This window comes from Uranotaenia lowii, chromosome 1, assembly GCF_029784155.1.
Source record: "Uranotaenia lowii strain MFRU-FL chromosome 1, ASM2978415v1, whole genome shotgun sequence".
NCBI classification, from domain to species: Eukaryota; Metazoa; Arthropoda; class Insecta; order Diptera; family Culicidae; genus Uranotaenia; species Uranotaenia lowii.
This window is the reverse complement of record NC_073691.1, coordinates 48,927,020-48,950,612: the sequence shown is the minus strand read 5'-3', so window position 1 is coordinate 48,950,612 and position 23,593 is coordinate 48,927,020. Positions and strand designations below refer to the sequence as shown.

Sequence of the window (23,593 nt, the reverse complement as noted above, 5' to 3'; positions counted from 1 at the left end):
AAAAAATTGAAAATTTTTATTTTTTGAGTATTGCACTTTGTTTAAAAAATCTAACAAAATCTGACTTTAAGATGTTTTTTTTATCATTTCAAAATGTTTCCCAAACGAAAAATTAAAATAAAATATTGATTCCAATACATCAATCCTTCGATAATATTAAGAACTTCTTGATGCCATATTTTCAAGACAATAGTAAAATCTCAATTTTTTTTAGGAAAATGTTTTTCTAAAATGTATGTTATGGGTTCAGTTGATCCCTCGAGTCCAAATAGATACATTTTTCCTCTGAATTTTTGTTGATTATTGCCAAGCACGAATTTAATAATATTTATCCAATGACTATCCAAAAAATTTTCTGATAAAAAGGACTCGAGAAAGAGCTTATATCAGAAAATTGGAAAATCGCGCCTTTAACTATGCAATGAATATAGGATAGTAGAAAAGCTTTTAAAATTCTTATTGTCTGACACCTATACACAGCAAAATGAAAACTTCATTGACTCTAAATCGCAACGAAAAGCAAACCCTTACGGCATAAACGAGATCTCGGAAGCTGTAAACGATATTGTTGACCCAGTTAAATTGCGTGGTAATGGACGACAGAACCTATACCAAGGCAGATTCCAGACAGCTTCGTGGACAAGAGTATTATGCAGCAACCGGAAAGCATATAAAACTATCCTAGTTTGCCAAGAAATATCTCGTTTGGCAAGCTGAAAAGCGACATTTTCTCAACCGAGACCGTCTACCAGGAAATTTACGTAAAAGAGTGTCTTCAAAAGCAAACAAGTTTCCTGAAGAAACCTGTCTTGTCTGTGCTGTTTTGGCTGTATTCTGGCTGCATTATCGCAGATATACGGCCGAGAGAATGTGTAAAGGGGAAGTCCAATATCCACTTTAAAAAAACGCAAAAAGCTAGCCAGGGAGATGCAGCTTTCAATCGCAACCAATAAAGCTGTGGTGAAAAGTATTGCGGAACCCGATGCCAAAACTAAAGAACGCGGGCAAGCAGAGACCCCTTTGAGGGCAGACACCATCCGCCCGAAGAAGGTCAATGAATGGTGTCTGCCGGTCATGGCAAACGCAAGAGAGGGTCCCCAAGTGAACTCCGGGGACCTTGAGAAAAGAGCCCAAGATCCGTGTGTCCGGCAGGATCCTGTGGCTAGAGCAAAAAGAAGGGGAAAAGGCTCTGCAGAGAATACAGGTGAGCCTACGAGCGAAATACCGTGGGGCAGACGGTAGCAAGGGGTGACCTAGGGATGCGGAGACGAAAAAAGCCAAACCCCGACCCCAACGACGCTAACGTCGCGCCAGGGAGAGGGCAGAGGCGATGGTTGCCAAGGCACCCGAGGGCACGTACGCAGATGTCCTAAGACAGATGCGTACAGACGTGAACCTCGTCGATAACGTCTGGCGGGAAACTCCAGCGGAACCTTCACGATTAAGGCGGCCGAAGTTCTTGGTGATAAGGCCGAGCTATGGGCCCGCCGTAAAGAAGTGACCATCCGGATTAAAAACCAGGACGAGGTCACAACAGAGGAGGAACTGCGGGTGACACGTTTGATATATAAGCGCCTTTGAGGATTCTCTTGATTTTTGCTCACTTTTTCTCATCTGCTTGTCAAACGCCTGGGAGAAATATGCTTTCTCACACTTAAAGCGATCAAGCAGCCCACGTTTTGTTGCAGAGCATTTCAAAAACGCAGTCACCTAATTTCATTCTCGCACGGAGAAATGTTCATCACTGCCGTAATCTGGCAATCTGACGTATGCGCCAGCGAGTAAAATTTTCAGTACTGAGCTTTTCACAGTTTCCAAGACCAAATGACGTACATCCATCGTAGCATGCGACGAACCATTTCCAGATATTTTCTTTCACAATCAGTCAAATATTCGCGGTTCGTGGATGGTAGCTGTATCTGAACAAAAAAAAAGTACCTAGTTTATAGCTGAGTACGGTAGCATGAGCGAGAGTGAGCTTGAGGATACTCCGGTAATAGAACAAGTTCCTGGACTAACGAAGCGTGAAACAAAGCATTTGGAATCTGTGGCAAACAGGAAACGGAAGCATAATGTGACCCTCACAACATGTAAATGTGAATTCAATTGCTCGAATCACATTTCCACAGTGAGGAGAACTAAAACAAATGAAGAGTATTGGAAACTTTCCCTGGATAAGAAAAGGGTCTTCATACTCCAGCACAGCCTTCGCCAGGACGTTAACCGCCGACGGGTCGAGCCTGATATTCCTGGTTCAGGTTTCAAAAAAGCATTTTCATATGCTTACAATCTAACAGATGAAAGCAAAGCTGTTCACCAAGTATGTACGCACTAAAACGCGTCATTCATTATGCAAAAAATATGAAACACAAGGACTTAATTAAGACTCAAACCCACCTCCTTCCGTTCTTCCCAACCTCCTCGTGAATAGGCAAAGCCGTTGACATCTTTTAAAATTAATTATAATTTTACAAGTATAAAGGTATAAAAGTTTTGTCCCTCATTTCTATTAGTCCTGAAGCTGTCACTTGTAAATTACTAGTAATTTTAATTCGTTGAATTAAATAATTAGACAAAAACAGTATTTTATTATGGTCCTCTCACTCATTGTTACTTTGAGACGTAATCAAAGCGTTGCAAACATATTTTTATTAAACTTACGTCACGTTGAGTAGAAATGGCGCATACGTCATTTTGTTTTCATAATGTTATGTTGGTATTTTTTAACATTTCTGAACATATTTTGATGTCATTAGGTCGAGTTTGGTATCTTCTATCGTTCAACTGCAAAAAAACACAAACCGGTAATGTTGGCTTCACAATTGCTGGCTGAGAAATCAACGACCGAACAGAGTTGTTATGCTTCGGTTGTGGTTTATTTCAGCACTAACTGAATTTTACTTTCGGCCTGTCAAATTCTTTAATTTATGATTGTCAGAGTTCTCAATGTCGGAATCAAAAATATATTTTTTTCAAACTCCAATGCCCCCAAAATGTCTGAAATTTCCAAAAGTTTCTAACTTTTTTACCTCCGCATGCCAGAATTATTGAACGGCTCCAGCATTAAAGCAGGTTGACAAATGCTGGGGCCAATGTTCATAATTCCAGGTAGAAAGAGGACGGTTCAATCACATTTTAAAGCTGTTCACGTGATTTGGTGAAACGGCCAAATTTCATATGCCATTTGCATTTCTTTTTCTCTTTAGAGCGATGAGAATAGCGGAACTATGCCCTTGCCTTCACTGAGCAATTCATTTCACTGATCATACGTAGCGCTGATGAGATGTTTTCAGAGTCACACACCAACAGGGCTCTGATAGTAGAAGAGTGATCATTCGTTAGAGAAAAATTTTTTCACTGCTCACTCAGCGGCAGATGATGAAATGCTCATTAAAATTGGACTCACAATTATTCGGAGCAAAAAAGTTCACTGTCTCTTTTTGGTCAAGATGAGCAAAATGAAGCCTGGTTTCATATGCTTGAAAATATCTGCTACCTTTCCCCTTCCTTTTGCCGTATAAAACTCCTGTCCCGGAAGATGCTTGTAGTCGGCTTTGACGTAGGTTTCGTCGTCCATTACCACGCAGTCAACTTCGTCAGCATCGTCGTGTACAGCCTCCGGGATCGCGCTTTGGCCGTCGTATTTTGTTTATCATCGCGATTTGGAGTCACTACCTTCTTGTGAGTCGATAGTCCGGCTCGTTTTTTGGCTCGATGCACGGTTGTAGACGATACACCCAGCTTATTTGCGGCATCTCGGAGAGAGAGGTTGGGGTTTCGCTTGAAACTACCAGCAACTCTGTTTGTCGTCTCAGCGGCTTCCGGTTTTCGATTTGACCCCGATCCAGACTTCCTGGCTGTCGACAAACGTTCCCCAAACACTTTAATTACATTTGTAACGGTTGATTTTGCAACTTTTAGCGATTTTGCCAGCTTTGTGTGCGAGTTGCTCGGATTTTCGCGATGCGCAAGCAAAATTTTGATACGCTGCTCTTCTTCCTTGGATGGCATTTTGACATCTGAAGAGTGAATTCCAAAATCAAAATAGGAGCAACATTCTACACACACACACAAAATCGAAAGAAATACGTCAAGTTGATATTGACCAAATTTTGACCGTTTCACCCTTTAGACTGCACTGGACAAGACAGAAGTGGGATATGCTGGTGCTAGCAAGGCTGAATGTGGACCTGGCGAAGGTAGGCAACACCAGAACCTACCACAGGAACGGGATCGATTAAACCATAGATGTCACCTTCGGTAGCCCGGGGTTGGTGTGCGATTGGATGGTGAGCGATGGCTACAAACATAGCGATCACTTCGTGATCCGCTATAGGTTAGGCTCTAGTACGCGGACAGGTAGACGTGAGTCTACCTTAGGTGAACGACTCTGGAAGACAACACAATTCAACCAGAACGGCTTCGTCGAAGTATTGCATTGGGAGAGAAACGTGGACAACCTGTTCGTGGAAGAACTGACTGAGTCGAACTCGTAGGGAGAAGAGAATTCACGCCACGGAATACTCTCGGACAGAGTGACTTCACGTCGTCGGCGGGTGAGTCACTCGAATCGGTGTACGAAGACATCTTCATTGGAAATCATTCGAGTAGATTCGTGAAGCCCCGGACGTGTGCTGTGAGAAACGTGAGTCTAGGATGCTCTCGATCGTCATTCAGACGGAGGAGAGGGCCTCAAACCAAACCAAGCGGAGCCAAGACCTCAAGTCATTAGAGAAGAGGTCATTGCATTGGTCTCTAGAATGGTCTCGAACAGAGGGGAAGCGCACGATAGTCGTGGTAACCAATCGAGTCTTGAGTTACGAGTAAAGGCAGAACCTGAAGCCGTCAGGGGAGAGGTCTTTTAGTCTTGAATCGTAACAAGAGGCAGGGTATTTATGCTGGAGTTTTGACGCAGAAGCGCATTGTTGGAAGACGCGGTGGCTCGCCGTGCCTTGAAATGCAATCCGTAAACAGGATGAGAACCCTCTCAACACACAAGAAATTCGCTCAATCGATAATATTGGGCGATAGATAAGCAGAACCTTAAATAAACCCAAAAAAAATGCTACAACGAGTAGCAGTTCAAAGCAAACTGGCGTTCTGCGGCAAAGAAAGTTGATAAGGTGACTGTACAAAACCTGATGGCAGGCGTCAAACAAAAGGCTCGCAAATTTGTACTACCGGCCGACCGGAATCTAAACTTGTTTTTTCTCTTCATTTACGTTTTAACTACAAAAAGAAAGATACTTTGATTATTTTTAATAAACAAATAATCGGTTTGACGGACACCAAAACATTAAGGATGTTATTGAAATTTAATGTTACCTCGAAGAGATTCCTTTTTCTTAACTCTAAGCGTACATTTTTCGAGAATATGATGGCTAGCATCTTAAAAATGCTAATACCACCAACCCACAGAAAGTGTGATATGTATACTGAGATCGGGTTTCGATCGTCTGCCTGCTTGCTTAGAAGACTTGAAGATTTACACGCAATTTAGTTTGACCACTTAAAGTGAGGAAAATAACTAAAAACTCAACTATAGAAATTCACTTACAACTTAATTTATAAAAAAAAGTCAACTCGCTAGCAGAAATTTCAGTGTTCCATCCAATAATTGTGAAAGTTTGTGATTGCAGATATTTGGAAATAATCGTTTCTTTCCCCCCATAAAGGTCCAATTGTATTGACAACTCAAACATAATTTTTTGACCATTCTTAGAGAAAAAAAACTAGAAAAAAAACCCAGAATCTACTCACTTGGCATTCAGCTGCCGCTGCAGCTGCAACTTGTTTTCGATCTGCTCGATCGGGAACTGTGGCACTTCATATGGGGCCGAAATCTCATTCGATAACCCTCCGGCAATGGCTGCGGCAGCTAAATTTTCCTGCGACAGGCTGAGAGATCCTCCCCCACCGCCTCCTCCCAGGCCGATTCCGGTTCCGGCCACGTTGCTGTTGGCACTGTGAATTGCGGGCGATTCATTGCCCTGGGCTGCAAGAGGAGAAATGAGAAAAACTTGATTAGCACAATCTGTGAGAATAAGCTGTATGTTATTAATATCAAAAGGGAAATTAGATGCAATTATGGACACGTCACCATCGGAATCAGAGCTATCAATGCGTTTTAATTTCTCCACCAGCTGCTGATCCACAACAACTTGCATGGAGGACCGAGAATCTTGTTTGTTGAAATTCATTTCTTTAGTTTTGTAGCCCTTAGACATATTGATCCACCGATCTGGAATTCACTCCCACAACAATCCGAACTATCCGATCCTAACTGAAGGCCAACTTAAACTGCCCAAAAGCTACCAGCTGTAAGGAGACAACCTCTCAAACAACCCCGCGACACTGACTGGTCCAGTCAAGGTCTGGAACGCAGAGATCGCGCCGCGAAGAGATGAAGATTGTCAGTACACAAACAGTGGAGAAAGAAAGAAAGAGATTGCGATTACAGAGCCAGCAAACAACTCTAAGAAGAAAACGGAGACGACGCTGCTGACCTTTCCCAGTCATCGACGCGGTCCGCCATTCGTTATCGATCGGCACCCTGCCGGGCAGCATAAATATATTCCTCTAAACGGAATCTAGAAAACAAACTGAAAATCTTGCCCAACGGTGCATCTGAAGGGAGATTTGCTTTTTAAAATAACTGGCTTCAAACGGGTTTAACCGTACAACATTCCAATCGTAAAAATTTTTATGCAATGAAAACATTTCTTGTAATGGGCAACAAAACAAACATTTTCAATCCAATTTGAAAATATAACGGTTTTATGAAAAAATTGCAACGTCTTATGGCTGTGAAGCGTTCTTTAAGAAGATCATTATAGATACATGATTTCTTTTTACAGTGAGCAAAACAAGAATAGCACCGCTATGTTTTATGCTTGTCGATGTGATTGAAAATCATCAAAATTTTCTTTCACATTTTTTTTAAATTGTTCAACGGATCATGAATAAGATTTTTTGTTGGAAGAAGCAATTGGCATTGAGGACCAAAAATATGATAAAAAATAGCAATAAGAATAATACTATTTACTTATGTTTTTCTACAATAATCACAATTATTTCTTAAAATTTAATATGAATAATAATGCTTCTACAAACTATTTGAAAAGATAACTGCATTTTAGACATAAACTTGAAATTCTTAATTGATATTCTAGCTATAATACCTTATCAAACAGCTTAATTTCATCATTAACTTGAAGTAAAACGATGTAACAAATGTTCTGAGTTAATTTTTAATTAGATTTTTTTTTAGAAAACCACACTTTTTCCAGTTTCAAGTCGTAGGTAGCAGCACTATCTTGTAGTTAATACCTATTTGTGTCTCAATATTGATATTTCGAGTTTATTTAGACCCATATTTATTATTTTGAATGAGTTTCCCAGCACAGCTATTCTGTTTTTTGTTTCAAAATCCACCAGCACCAGAATTTGCCACCGCCGAAGTTTCTGCTCATCTCAACTTCCGATTCAATTACAAATCGAACTAATAATTCAGATAGCCATCTGGTCAATCATGTTCCATCGGAATGAACAACATTATTCAGATTATCGGTCCAAGAAATTAGCTTTTTAGTGACCTTGATGCAAATGTTATTTTTTGATTAAGTGATCTTAAAGTTTTCGCAGTTCCATGTGCTTATTTCTGGACCAAAATTATCCAGGACCCCTTAATTAATCCAGGATTGTCCAAAATGGGTCTCAATTTCGTTTATCAGCAACATAGTGCTACCATCTACGACTTAAAACTGAGAAAAAGTGTGTGATTGATTAAAAAAAAAATTATTTTTGAACGAAAACTCTGTTTTTTTTAATTCAAATTCAATCTAGAATCTTAGTTTTATCATTTTACGTCATGTTAATGAAGAACTGAAGCAGTTTGATAAAGTATTACAGCTCAAATGTCAAATTTCTTGAAAAAAAATTTCTCCAAAACCTCTTTCAAACCTTAGGAATACTAGAAAACGCCTAAAATGCAGTTATATATATTGCAGCTATTCAAATAGTTTGTAGAAGCATTTTTATTCAGTTTTACATAGTAGATATTAAGAAATAACTTTGACTCTTGCACACCCAAAATTCAGCCTATATGCCAATCATGAGTAATCAATATCATACCGTATTTGGATTGAGAAAAGAACGCGACTGGCATTATCCTCCTAGCGCAGCCGCATTGCGTATGACTGAAGGATACAGAATAAAAACGTTTTCACGTCCCTCCCTATCCCATCATAGAACAAAACAGGATGGAAATAAATACCGGCCAATACCAGGCAGCCAGCGAACCGAGCACTGTGCATGCAAAAAAAAAATAATAACATTCCTTTATTTCAATCCACCGGTCAAGCTGCCCGGCTTTCAATGCGAATCCATTCCCTTTCCCGTTTCCTTCAGAAGACTAAGGGGACTACTTTGAAAGGAGGTCAGTCAAACGCCAGAAAGCCAATGTTGTATGTGGCTTGGTGATTGGTCGGTGGCAGAAAGCCTATGACAAATATCCCTCATCCTACAGCAGACCCAGGTTGTACACTGGTTGAGATGTCGGATTGGCAAAGAAGATATAAAAATGATGTTATGAGTTCAATTCCCACTTCTATTCGGCATTTTGTTTTTTTTTATAAATATTTTCTTGTTTCTGGGATGAATTATCAAATAGAATGAAAATCTAATAAAATGTTTTTCTTGGTCCGCTTGAATGTCGTGGTGATGCATCATTTTGCTTGGGAGCTCGAGTCCTTATGCCAGTAGAGCTTTTTCAAACATATCATCTTTGGCACAGTACACTTTTCAGCGCATTTCCAGCACAGAGATTCGCTTAATAGGCATAAGATTTTTTTTATGGGAATTTAACATTTTAATGTCATTCTTCCCTAAATAGGCATAGGAATTTCGCAACCTCTTTTATGGGTGTGCGATTACTAGTTCCACTAGTGATTCTCAATACGCAAATCGCCTCGTGAGTTTCAACAGGTATAAGGTGACATGAGTCTCGAGACAATCAGACATGTTACAATCGCAAGTCTACATACTCGCCCATCGATTCTCGAAAAGCTGATAAAGGGTGATACGGTCAAAATTTGGTCAATATCCACTTGACGTATTCCTTTCAATTTTGCATTTAAAAAACCTGAACACCCCTCATTTTGAAGGTGTGTGTGTGTGTGTGTAGAATGTTGCTCCTATTTTGATTTTGGAATTCACTCTTCAGTTGTCAAAATGCCGTCCAAGGAAGAAGAGCAGCGTATCAAAATTTTGCTCGCGTATCGCGAAAATTCGAGCTACTCGCACGCAAAGCTGGAAAAATCGCTAAAAGTTGCCAAATCAACCGTTAAAAATTTAATTAAAGTGTTTGGGGAACGTTTGTCGACAGCCAGGAAGTCTGGATCGGGGGGAAATCGAAAACCAGAAGCCGCTGAGACGCAAATAAGCTGGGTGTATCGTCTACAACCGTGCATCGAGCCAAAAAACGAGCCGGACTATTGACTTACACGAAGTTAGTGACTCCAAATCGCGACGATAAACAAAATACGACGGCCAAAGCGCGATCCCGGAGGCTGTACACGACGATGCTGACGAAGTTTGACTGCGTGGTAATGGACGACGAAACCTACGTCAAAGCCGACTACAAGCAGCTTCCGGGACAGGAGTTTTATACGGCAAAAGGAAGGGGAAAGATATTTCCAAGCACATGAAACTGTCAAAGTTCGCGAAGAAATATCTGGTTTGGCAAGCCATCTGTACCTGTGGCTTGAAAAGCAGCATTTTCATAGCTTCCGGGACTGTCAACCAAGAAATTTACTCGAAAGAGTGTTTGAATAAACGTCTGCTGCTTTTCCTGAAGAAACACGGTTGTTCCGTACTGTTTTGGCCGGATTTGGCATCTTGCCATTTCGGTAAAAAGGCCATGGAGTGGTACGCCGCCAACAACGTGCAGGTGGTTCCCAAGGACAAGAATCCTCTCAACACGCCACAGCTCCGCCCAATTGAGAAATACTGGGCTATTGTCAAGCGGAACCTAAAGAAGACCAAAAAATCTGCTAAGGACGAGCAGCAGTTCAAGGAAAACTGGCTTTCTGCGGCGAAGAAGGTGGACAAGGTGGCTGTACAAAATCTGATGGCAGGGGTTAAGCGTAAGGCTCGGATATTCGGATTTGGAAAAGCGGAAGCCTAACTGAATATTTTTCCTGAATTTTATACTAATGAAACTTGAAAAAGAAATTTAATTTGATTTTTAAATAAACGATTTCACCGATTCACACGCGTTTTCCCTTGACCAAATTTTGACCGTATCACCCTTTACCTAAGTAGGCTTCGGATAAACTCGGGTGAGTTCTGCAATCAAGCAAGAGAAACATCAGCAAAACGATAAATTCAAACTTGTGTTCGTTCGGCAGCCGAACACTTCAATCGGACAACGCAGCGGGACGTGGTTAGAAGTGGTAGGGATGTGGGAAGGGGAATTGAGCGGGAAAGCTTCGTTCTATAGTTTTGTTGTGTGATTTTATTACTGCGATGTTCGAAAACATCAATGCAGAACTGTTCTCTTCGTTTTGTGTGCATTGAGGTATTTATTGGAACGAAGATAACGCATAACGCATTGAAACTTGGTATAAATCAGCAGAAAGATTTTTTCCGAAGCGAGTTTACGCACTGGTGACCAGAGATGCCAATGCGCATGATTTTTCAAGATTTCCCTGATTTTTCGAGGCTCAGCCTGACAACCTGATAAGCCGTTGAATTTCCCTGATTTTTGAAAATATGCCTGATTTTGTCTGATTTTTGCAAATGTGATGAAAAATGGGTAGTAAGGTTTTGGATTAGGTACCATTGCTGAAGTTAAAAAGTGAAAATATGGCTGAATCAAACCAATCGAAAGACTCCCTTCAGTTCATATTTAAAAAAGGGAATTAAAGGGAATCTTTCGATTGCTTTAATTCAGTAAAATTTGTCAACCAAGTAAGCGCACAATACATATTAGAGTGAAAATGTAGTGCGATGACCAATAAAAAGTCATCGCTTTAAGCGAAATTTCCGTTACTTTAATGTAGCCTGATTTGTATTTCATCAGTTCCCTGATTTAAAAAAAAATGTTGGGAACCCTGCTGGTGACCATAAGGTGACTCGACTGCCGTCACCTCACGCGCGGCGCAGTTTAAGGTCGATGACATAGTGAGAGCGATTTGTCGGACGCGACATCGTAAAACATTGACTTATTCGTTTTTGACAACACGCTTAAAAACTTTGTATTGCCCAAAATCGAACCGTGCCAAAATCAAATGGTTTTTTTCCATAACTTTTTTTTCACATTTAAAAATGAAAATAAACTTCGTATAGGCATACACAATAGATTGTTATTGAGTATTCTCATGAGACCATTTTTTATCATTAAAAAAATGTTTTTTACTTTTTTTTATCATGCAAACGCTTAAAATATAAGGTGATTTAATACGAACTTTGCAAGCCACTAAAAGACAGCTGCGGGACAAATGTGATCCAAAACAAATCGGGAGCTAAGCTTTGACAGAAATATTATGGAAACTGTTCAAAATTTGTTTAGTTTCATCCCATTTTACGGATCCCCTTAATTTTTATTTAATTTCATGAAATTTAGGATTAAATGGCATAACAGATATCCCAAGCTTACGCGTGGTGTAGGCACAGTTATTGAAATCACAGAAAAATCTTTAATTTAACAGAATTTCGAGCGAATTTTTATCACAGATTCTGTGTCACAGAACACAGAATTTTGAAAATATTCACAGATTTCTTGAATTTTGAACGTATTTTCGAAAAAATAATTTAATTCAACATAGATTTTGGATTTTAAACTTTGTTTTGGGAAAATATATTCATTATGGTAATGTTTATTAATTTTTAACAAAAAAAAGTGTGAAAAATACTAAAATTGTTCATGACTTTCAAAGAAATTACCATTACTGAATCTTTGTGTTAAATCATAGAATGTCAGATTATTTTTCGCATAAAAACACAGAACTTTTTCGGCAGCCTTGAGTGTAGGCATAGCAGTTGAATAAAATTTTGAGATTTTTATTGCTGGATGGCTAGAGAGTTATGTCAGACAGTTGAACAGAAAATTACAAGAAGCGAAAAAGCTAGTAGTAAAAAGTAGTACTGCCAGAAATTCAGAACACAACTGAAAAAGTTTTAAAGAATGTTAAAATCCATGAGAGATTTTCGAAAAAACTCAATTCGCATGGAAGCTCCAAAAAAGTTCAGAGTGAACCCACAAAGTTCGTTAGGAGTTCATCTGACAGTACGATAGTTAAAATTGATTCTCGAGCTTCACAACTTGCTAGAACGCACAAACGTGTTCTATGGTACAACGCCTTGCTTATAATTTTTCGAATACTAAAGCGATTCTTTACTGAAAAACGCTCTTACACTAATGCTGAGTTCTACTGCAGGATGATATTCGTTTCCATATGAGATGAAAATTCTCTTCCCATCGTATTCAACATTTCTTTGGCTTGGCGTCTACTTCTATAAACTATCCATATTAGTTTTATCCAGCTGAAAAACTTTTTCCGCTTGATTATAAGATTTTTTAAAAGCTGAGTAAGCTCTTAAGAGTCTGGTTTATGGAATTTTGTTTTATTGGTTTATTGGTATTTGGCCTATTGGGCAGAATATTTCGGTATCAATTTTTGAAAGGGGCGAATACGCCAAGACCTTTGTTTGAAGAAACGCTTTCAAAATTTAAGAAAATATTCACAATTTCCCATTTAACTGCGTTGAATAATTTTTTGAGCTAAGTCTCTAAAGGTCTCCTTTGAAATCAATTTAATTTCACTATCCGATTGATAAATTTAGCAATCAAGTGATTATTACTTCCAATTGTTCAAAAATATAATGTTGTGCCCTTTTGCTCTCTCCTTTTTGTTCGCGATGAAATTTTGAGAGGAAAAAATCTTGGCAGATGAAAATAAAACAAATATTAGGTACTTTTCGCCCCCTGGATGAATCGGGTGAAAGGGCATCGTGGCTACACAATCATTAAAAAGAGCTATTCGCGTTGTTAAAAAAATCAAATTAGGGTAAATGTACCCGATCTTGGCACGTAAGGCATGGTTTACCATTTATTTTAACATTCCAACCTTCCTGTTGAGTGCACCATAGAACATCCTTTGAAGAATTTACTTGCTTACTTGCTTAGAGTTCAACAAAAATATGTTTTCTCTATGGAACTTACATCAATGTGAGCAAAATGCATGCAAAGTATTCACTGCGGCGCTCCAATTACTTGGCCGCCGTACCAATTGTTTGCCGTTTGCATGATCCGATTCTTGGCCGCCAGCAATGTGCAATAGATCTTTACGAACAACGCTCAATTGACAGTTAACAGAATCGTTGGCTATTCTGAATATATGGCCACTGACAGAATGACGTCAGCAGAGCGTAAAGTTCTATTCGACGATGGAACACCGGGCTTCACTCATACAACAAAAAGGCTTTTGAAAACATTGATGAAATTTGGTTGAAAGGGAAGCACAAAATAAGCTTCCATTTCAAAAAGTCGGAAGTTCAAAATTTCCGCATTTTTTTTTTATTTTTTGATACTTTGAACTTTTTACTCATTTAAACAAAGTGATGATTATAAACACCTCAGGTTGTTTCAGAATATTTGTGTATGAACAAGAATCATTGGTTTATGAATGACAACCAAACCTTCATCAGGGGGACCAATTTAGAAACGAATTATTTCAGCGAGAGGTTTGAACTTTCTCTTTTTTATGAACATTAAATCCCTTTGATGAAATTTAAACAAACCTATTATGTAAGCATACTTTTTAAACTGAACACTTTATAAAAATTTCTCCAATATGTATACAGTAAGTGACTTATGAAGGACTGATAAAATCTGAATAAAACCAATCAATCTGGGAAAAGTATAATAAACCAATGGGTCGCAATCGCAAGTCTCCTACCAAACAACTATCTTCATATTGTGGAGTTTGGCTGAATAAAGTAAGAAATTGAAAAATTCCTTGAATGGTATTTTGAAACTTTGCCCTTTTGAATTTGTTAGCTGATATTATGAGCTTCTAGCAAGATCCATCTCGAATGCCCGGGCGTTGCGCAGTGGTTTGACACGCCAAATAGATGTTAGAATGTAAACCTTGCTAAAACATTTTTTTAATTCGACTCACATCTTATATTTTAAGGAATAATTGGAAAAAAAACGATATTTTCCTGAACTTCCAACTTCTGCTTCCAAGAAAAAAAATTAGGACAAAAATCCAAAAAATTAAATCTGAGTATATGGTTTCCAGACAAAAGAAAACGATTCCAAAACTGAATTAATTATGTATTTTATATACTAAAGTCATTAATTGCCATCGATATAACAGTTTTCAGATAAGAAAAACATCTTGAGTCTTGTGAGTTGCTTAATTTCACTAAGTTTTTTTTTTATTTCGAACCACTGTAGGAGACCACGTGGCATTTGCTCGGCAGACTGCAATGCAAATGCTGTTCGCACGCATACCAATGTACCTTCGATTCATGGTTCCCAAATAGCGATTTTTGCATTTAAAATGCTTGGATATGACTTTTAGTTAGTCGAATCACTTATGTTTTCCAACTTATTTCGAAGCTTAAGTTTATAGCAACGGTCTTATCATACAACCCAATTAGTATGAAAACATTTGTGCGTGGTTTTAAATAAATTTTTAGGGCAAACATCAGCCCAAAAATACCTCTTTAATGAACATGTATTTTTTCCAGCTTCCAACACTGGTGGTGTATTCCGATTGAAGTTGCATGCCAAGAAAAGGAACAAAATTAGTTTTAAATTTTTATTCAAAACCGAAATCAATATTAATTCTTTTGTCTTTCTAGTATTTTTTGATTTTTTGCCGAGTTTAACTGTAGGCATGAGTATTTATTGCAAATTTTTCTAATGAATGTCCGCGTTTGAAATCGCATGTGAATTTAACAGTTGCACTAGAAAGGTGAGTTCATCTGATTTTCATACGGTGATTTCCAACATAATTGCCTCGGATGCTGATCGAAAAATATTAACTACTTTTATAAAGTACAAACAATCAAAAAATTCGGTATGCACAGATTTGAAACAAATTATTCTCTTCGCAATGAAAATATATTCCATTTTTTTTAACTCAATTTGGACCTGAAAAACATGAAAAGACATATTGGCATGCCAAGAAAAGGACCATGCCAAAATAGGGCTCACTTACCCTAAACTATCTAAATTCGAAAGAATTACAAGATGATCATATTTTCAGATGCAAAATAGAAAATTTTACAGGTTTATGCAAGCAACTGAATTTGTTTACTCTTGGCGCATTGGCCATTTTAAAAAATCGATACCGATTTTACCAACGGAAAAATAAGGAGATTTCAGTTGGCCAAACATTCGGTATAGCTCTAATTTTGTTTGCTAATATTGTACCCCAGCGTTACATTGTTGTTTTATTTAAAGACTTAAATTCAGAAATAAATGCTAAATAAAAAATAAATAGTCCATGCTTTCTTTCTCATCTGAGAAGTCGTATGATAAGCTGTTCTGTGCTTTTTCGCTAACATAATAGCGTTCATATTTATTTCTTTACGCGAGGCCATCGTGCTATAGACAAAAGGCCTAAGCCAGATCAACCTATTGAAAATTTGAATTTTGCAAGCACTAACAATTCCGATGGTTTTTCGATGTGAGGGGCAAGATGGTCCATAAGTTGGTGTTATTGGTTTGATTGATTTTCCTTTTAAATAAAATTTATTTAAGCCTTGTTCCAACTATCGTGTTTATGTTTGTTAGAAATGGATGATTTATTTATGTTTGATGTTGATCCTTTGAAGTCTGAGAGAGCAATTGCTAGATATACCAATTTTTTAAATAAATCCAAATTGACAAGATTATAGACTAACACTCAAATTGTGCACTTTTATTAGAAAGAGTATTCCAAACGAAAAATCTTTAATTATTTTATATGCCATATAACTTACAATATTTAAAAGGCTGAAAATGTCATACTTCTATGTAAAAAGCGTTTTACTTAACGCACTTCGGACCTAAAGGTCCTGAATTTGTCAATTTGGTCTAGCGAGTTATAAGATGAAGAATGCTAAATTTCGGTGCTTCTCGGCTTAGATTCCTTCGCGGTCCTTAAGTGTTTTTAAAAATGGTCTCAATGTACTTTCTTTAGCGTAGCAGGATATGGTTACTCTACATCAGATTTAACTGTTATTTTTCATCCGTGAAAAATTGTATCGCGATGCGCATTATTAAACTGTCACTTAGTCACTTGCTTCCATATAATCACAAATCCACCAATAATTTTCACACAAATCATTCCAGCAGTCGATCCCTCCTTACCTGTCAGTGCGAAGTACTCGTTGATGACGATTTGCGGCGATCTTGGACTAAGCATCCTATCCAACTGATCGATCTGATCCAGCGAAGAATCTCGCCGAGCGTCGAACTTGAGCAACATTCCACGGGCACTCATTTTTCCTTCCTGCTGTGTTTGACTCTTTCCGATTCAAGAAAAATTCCGCTTCTCACACTTACCGAAAGGGGAGAAAATAATTCGAATTTTCTGTTTTTTTTTTTTGTTTTTCTACCCAGACGGCTATTTATAAACAGTTGATACTCGATCAAATATCAGAACGAGGAAAATTATGGCCGGAGATTTTTCCCTGACGTATTTATTTGTGGTTGGTATCTGTTCTTTCACACACTGCTCGCTTCGAATGCACTTTTGGCTTAAGGCGAAAAAAGATCTAGTTATCAAAACAAATCCGATTAAGATGGACGGCTCGTTATTCAACACTTCCGAACTTTAAGGGCGGTAAATGGCAAATAAGCTTTGACAGGTGAAAATTTTTGCGCTCGAGAGATATTCAGGGAAGTTGGCACCAGAGAAACTATCCAATTTGAAGCAAATGACTCGTTATCGATAATCTCAAATTAGGAATCTGAAAATTTTCAACAACTTTAAATCGATGGCGAACGTCGAACCGAACTCGAAACATTCCCCTGAAGGACCAATCGCGATCACATTTGAAGTTTAAATGATTCTGATTCACTGAGGAATTGGCTTGGATTGGTAGCAGCGAGTGACTTAATGCAAAGTTAAAAGGGATTAGCGTTATGACAAATTAAAATAGCAATTCATTAGGAATCTGCTTGGTGGAAATTTATTTCTTTTACGTCTCAAACAGGGATAGTGAAATTAATTAATAACCGTCGGATCGTTTGAGATCAAACGGGGTGGAAATGAGAGCTCACTTCCTCAACCGTTATTTTTATGGTTTTTTTTAAGAAACTTGTTAAATTTAGATTGAGACAAATTACTTCTCTTTCTAGAAAAGATAATTCATAATAAGGTCTAAATATTTAAGCACTGCCAAGCCAACATGCTTACGAAAAGCACTACAATGTTATTCTTTCCTGACTTATGTATTTTTGTTCCTCCAAGGTTCTCCATTTAGGAATGATAACAATAATGTACAACATTTTGAAACTAAGTAAGCTAAATACCACTTTTAATGTGAAATCAGAAGCTGAATCCGAAAATGAAATTCAAAATAATCTCAGTTGAACAGTTTTTAAGTTATGATCCAAATATGAAATTTTGGAATATAAAATAGTACTTATCCTTAGATTCGAATATCTCGGAATTATTATTACTGTTAAGAATCGAAACCACTGCATTTTGTTTGAAGAATTTATAAGAATTGAATGAGTTCTGCAATCAACAATGAAATTATCCCAAACTACCATAACACACTACAATTAAGTTTAATTTATATTTGAGAAGATTTAAAACGCATTCGTTATCTTTAGGGCCGAACATCGGAGAACCGGGTTCATTTTTTTGGGAGGCCTTTATGAATATGATTTTTTTTTCATATGCCATACTAGAGAATCTAAATAAATAAAAACGAATTTCTGTCTGTCTGTCTGCCTATTCCCTAAAGACTCGGAAACTATTAAACCGATTTGTGTGAAACTTGGCAAGTGGAGGTATTGGAGGCCTGAGAAGGTTCACCCCCCTTTCAGAGAGTGGGAGGGGGCCTCTTAAACAAAAGAAACATGTTTGAATAACTCGAGAACCGATCAAGCAAATGGAACCAAATTTGGTATGGGAGTGTATTTGGTTACGATAAATGTTCCTAAAATAGTTTGGTACCCCGCCTTTCTTCTAACGGGGAAATAGAAAGGGCGGAGGGGGGCTAGCCAAAATTTTTTTACATAACTGAAAAATTATTTAAGCAAATTGAATTTGGCATGGGAGGGTATTTGGCTACGAGAAATGTTCTTAAGAAAATGAAAAATTGAAAGGAGGGCGGGTTTACATACAATTTTATGTATAATTGAAGAAAAAATCAAGAAATGAAACCAAATTTGGCCTGAGAGGATATGAGTACGATAAATGTTCCCCTGAATATTTGATAACCCTCCTTCCTTGCAGTGGGGTGATAAAAGGAGGGAGGGGTATTCTTTTACAAATTATGATCATTTTAGACCTCTTATCTTCTTCCATTGGAATGTTGGGATGCATACCTCTAGAACAAAAAAGGATCCTATTGATATTTGGTACCACTCCCTTCCTTCCAGATAGGAAAGGCATAGGGGCTCCTTTATAGTGTTTTGCATAATTTGAGAACTTATCACACAAATTGAACCACAATTTGAATATGCACCATAATTTGATAATTTGAAACCCTTCCATTCTTCCATTGGGGATATAGAAAGGGAGGAGGGAGGCTCCCATACAATTTTTTGCACAACTCGAGAACTTATCTAAGAAAGGGAACAAAATTTCACATGGAAAAAATACCACCACCCTTCTTCCAGTGAGTCAGGCCCGTGCGAAGGACCCGTCCATGGGGGGGGGGGGGGGGGGGTTCAAAATTCAAAATTTAGCTAAAAATCACACAATACCAAAATATACCAAAAATAAGGTAATTGGTTTTTTAAACAATTTCTCACTTACGATTTGCCCACAAACTTAAAAAATAATAAATTCTACCGATAAAATAAACCATAATTTTCAATACAATCAGAATGAATCAAATCAATGCTATTTCCAGTAAGTCAAAATTATGTTCCTTATTCGGAACTAGAAATTTGTTTGAAAATGAATTCGATAATCAAAATTTCGACAGATGCTTCAGACACAAGAATTAATGCATAGAAAGAGAATAAATAAAATATAACACCAGATTTAAAAAGAAAATCTGAATTCTCAAATAAATGATAAGTCATGTTAAAAATCAGCCATGATTTAAAATTGTTATAAAAATGAAAATGATTGTTATTTACTGTTGATTTTATTTTACATTTCTTTTCTTCATTTTCAGTGAAAGGATTGATTAAAAAATTTCACTGTACTTTCTTCAATTAAAAAAAAAATCACGATTTGAAATGTGGATTCTCGATTAGGATACAAAACAATTTTGAACTTGGGAGAATTTATTCAATAGTTGATAATTGAATTTTATTTGGAAAAGGAAAAAAAATATTTCAAGACTGCCAGTGTTCAAGTCAAAAATAAAACTTTTTTGTATATTAAAATTCTTCCAGATTGGAAATTATCGATAAAAAATTGATAAAATAATAAAAATGATGAATTCCAAGTTTTTTGTTGATATTGAAAGAGTTTATACCAATTTAGTTAACATTGGGCATTAAAATTTTACTTTTTAGTTGCTAGGTACTTCAAATAATTTTCTAACTTTCTAAAAATAAATTAAAAGTTATGATCGATTACAAAAAAAATTAATATAATGAAAATGAAAGCAATAAAATTTATAAATTTATAAGTTTATAAATTTTTAATCGAAGGTTTAAAAGTTTAAAATTTCAAGCTCTGTACATTTTGTCGGTTTCAATTGGAATATTGGGTCCTGGAAAGGACAGAAAATGGAATGGAAACTATATGTTTCTTATTTAAAATATAGTTCCAAAGGCTTCCAAGAAAATAATGTTTTCAGGACACAAAAATCAAGAATTAAAAAAAAAATAAACTGATAAAAAATATTGTTAAGTATAAATAGTTTTACTATAAAATTCGGTAAATATATTTGAAAATTGATTATGAAAAGAAAATGATAATTTTTTTAACATTTTAGAAGTATGTTTTTTCAATTAACTTGTCTAACCATTTTAAAAACTTATTAATAGAATTAAACTGACTCAAAGAAACAGCATTTAGGTGCCTATGATTGAATGATTGATTTGGTAGATTAAAGTGCACTATTTGTAAAATTTTGTCTATCACTTTGCGTTTGGTAATATGGAGTTTATAAACTTAAAAATGTATCAGTTTATGTGAAATCAATCATTGATAACTGATGATATAACAAATCAACGTTAAAGGAAAACCTGATTCTGATTTGGTTTGTTATTTATTTAATTCAATTAAGGAATAATATTTTAAAGATGATGATGCATGATCCAAAAAAGTTGAACTCTCCAATGTTTTAATATTTGTAAACATATCATTACAAGCATTTTTGACATTACTAAATAAAGTTTAGAAAAAAAATGAATTCATTTAACTAAATTTGTTCAAACCTGCAAAACGATTAGTTTTTTGCATTAAAAATATCGTTTGGCTCGAACGGCTTGGATGCCATATTCACTCTGTTGTGGTATGAGCCTACTTGGTTGAATGATTCAACTGAATCAAAGCAATCGAAAGATTCCTTTTAATTCAACCACGGTAAATGAAAAGTTCATATACCAGTATTTCGATAGCAACTTACTACCTTCTTCAGTGAACGTTTTCGATTGATGAATGTGGTTCGTTTCCCTCCCTTATATTGTCCGGGTTAGGTAAGCTACTACTAGGTAGCAAAAACCTCCGAATGCTCGGCAGTTGTGCCGTTGTCTGTTTTTTGGGTCTACCTACCCTATTCTGGGTGTTTTCTGGTAGTGCTAAATTATTTTCTACCCGGTTTTGGGCATTGTCAGGTAAATTATTGTATTTATTTTACCTAAGAATTTGAACAACCAAGTGTGCCCTGGCCCGGTGTCTCCGTTTAAGAGATGAACTGATTTTTCATTGAAGATTTCAATGCTTTCAGCAACATCCAATTTAAGCGAATTACTATTCAAAGACCGGATCAGCGAGACATTTCCTCGATCAATAGAGTGACCAGATTCACACATGTGTAAAGCTACTGCAGATCTAGGATTCTGTGAAGGAAGAATTTTCTTCTTTGAGTCAGATCTAGCTATAGCAATGTGTTCTTCGAATCTATCAATCAACTTCCTTTTGGTTTGTCCAATGTACACCTTATCACAGTCGGAACAACTGATTTTGTACACACCAGATCTATGAAGGAGCTCCACTGGATCTTTTGTCGATCCTAAGATGGATTTCAGTTGATTATTAGAGCTAGTGAGCACTAGTTCAATATCAAACTTTGTCAACTTGTGTCGCAATTCGACTGCGTTGACACTGTTGAACTCCATGGACCTTCGTTGGAACTCCTTCTGAATAGGAGTTAAAGTACACAGCAAAAAAAAATGTAACGATGGAAGATGTAATTTCTGGAGATGATGTAGTATTATGGATTTCTGTTGCAACAATACATCATAACGATGTACACAATGCAAACACGTCGTGTGGTGTAAAATCACAACTTTCCATGTGATATCTCATCAAGTAGTCAATGTTTTCCTCAATTGACGTCTAAAATTATATTCATTTCCAAAAGTTTAAAACGGATTACGGAGCTCAGCAGTATTTGTTTGGCTTGTAAGTACTACCAAAATCAATTAAATTTCTAAGCAAAACTATTGCTATAAGTTTCATTCCATATTTTTTTATTTTAAGGGAATTTGGCCCACTTGAATCAGCGGTAGAAGATTTTATGATTTGAAACACCCGGATGATAAGGGGAGTAATTTATTTTATTCATCTTTCCTGTGATTTTTTTTATTTATAGCTTTGAATAATGATGTGATCCGGCTTGCAAAAAACGAAGTGGCTTGAACAAATCGATTTGGGAAGAAAATTCGGGAAGATAAGTGTACAGTGATCGTTCCAACATGAAGTCTGAATCCGAAAATTCATGATGATTCAGCGAATTGCCCCATATTCGGGCAGCTCCAGCGGAAGTCCCACTTCAAACTGTACAGAAAATGTTGATGAAAGTTGAATACAGTCAGGCATGAAGCTTTGTATAGGATAAGTAATTTAAATAAATATAAACTTAACACATCAATTTGTATTAAATTTTGAATTGCTTTAAAATTTTTGGCTCAGTTTGTTTTTGATTGAATTTCGACAACCCTTTCCGACTCGATAAAAACCCTTAATCTGAATTTTGAATCAATAAATGTATCACAAAGTCTAACGAAAATCTTAAATGATAGCGTCTAGAACATTATTTCATGCTCTGATTTGTCTACAACGTTACATTTATGGTGTAGCTGATACATCAAAAGAATGTAATTTTAGGTGCCATTTTCGACTCAAGTTGTGTGCACGTTTTTGATGTAATATCGCAACACTTTTTTTGCTGTGTAGTGAAAGATTTCCGTTGAAGCAATCTATCTTTTTTCCTTATAATGGCTTGAATGGATCTACTTTGGTATCCATTTTTATTAGCCGTTTGGAAAATATATTGAAGTTCTTTTTCTCTTCCTTCAGTTGATAGGGGGATGGAGTTCATCCGATGGATCATGTGGTGGAACGCCGCCATCTTATGCTGGAACGAGTGGTTCGAGGTGCTCGGTATTACCCTAATGGTGTTTGTGGGCTTTCTGTAGACTTCGAATTGGAATAGGCCATCATCTCTCCTTACCAGAACATCTAGGAAAAGTTATTTCCTGTCTTCTTCTATCTCGCAAGTGAATTTAATATTCTTATGCAAACCGTTTATGGATGTTAGAAGTTCTTCTAGAAAATCTTTGTTTACTACACAAAAAATGTCATCGACGTATCTCCACCATTTTTCGGGTAATAAGTCTTGATTTTCAAGAGTCTCCTCCAAATGAGTCATAAACAGTTCACACAAGAATGGAGACAGAGGATTTCCCATTGGCGCCCCCTTTGTTTGTCTATAGAACAAATCTCTAAATTTAAAGAAGGTTTGTCCCATACACAAATCCACCAATTTCTTGTAGTTTCTAACTTTGAGTTTCCAAGTGCTCCCATTGTGTTGTTGAAGCAACCAATCTTCTAACAGATTAGAAGCTTCTTTAACGGGAACACTTGGAAACAAAGCTGAAATATCAAAAGAAACCATGACCTCGTCCTCTTCTATGCCTCCCGACGCCTGCAGTCTGTTCACGAACTCTAAGGTGTTGGTCACCGACCTCGTTTTAAAAGGTTTTGGCATCCTTTTAAACTCGTTCAGTAACCACTTCGCCACTTTTTCAGTGGGCGCGTTCACTCCTGAAATTATCTCCCTCATCTCATTCCCTGGTTTGTGAATCTTCGGTAAACCTTTGATTCTTGGGACGATTGGGGCAGACACTTTCAGGGCGCCCGGCGCAAACCCTAAGATCGGTCCACAGTCCTTCAGCGTTTTTTCCACCTCCTTAACCATCTCCGGTAGTGGGTCCTCTCTTCGAACT

General features: G+C 37.0%; 1 protein-coding gene across 9 annotated transcripts in view; it reads right to left on the bottom strand.

Annotated features, from left to right (window-relative positions):
* Nucleotides 1–23,593, bottom strand: part of LOC129739406 (AMP deaminase 2) — an 87,333-nt gene that overhangs the window by 30,355 nt on the left and 33,385 nt on the right. For 4 of the 9 annotated variants that reach the window (XM_055730851.1, XM_055730843.1, XM_055730845.1 and 1 more), the window contains exons 2-3: nucleotides 16,370–16,758; nucleotides 5,761–5,995 (exon numbers count right to left, since the gene is read on the bottom strand). In XM_055730851.1, the coding sequence (XP_055586826.1) occupies nucleotides 5,761–5,995; nucleotides 16,370–16,502 (368 nt within the window). In that variant the 5' untranslated portion in view covers nucleotides 16,503–16,758. Of the gene's footprint in view, nucleotides 1–5,760; nucleotides 5,996–6,100; nucleotides 6,344–16,369; nucleotides 16,777–23,593 lie in introns of those variants that run through there. The other 5 variants (XM_055730847.1, XM_055730846.1, XM_055730848.1 and 2 more) reach the window with 4 other exon arrangements.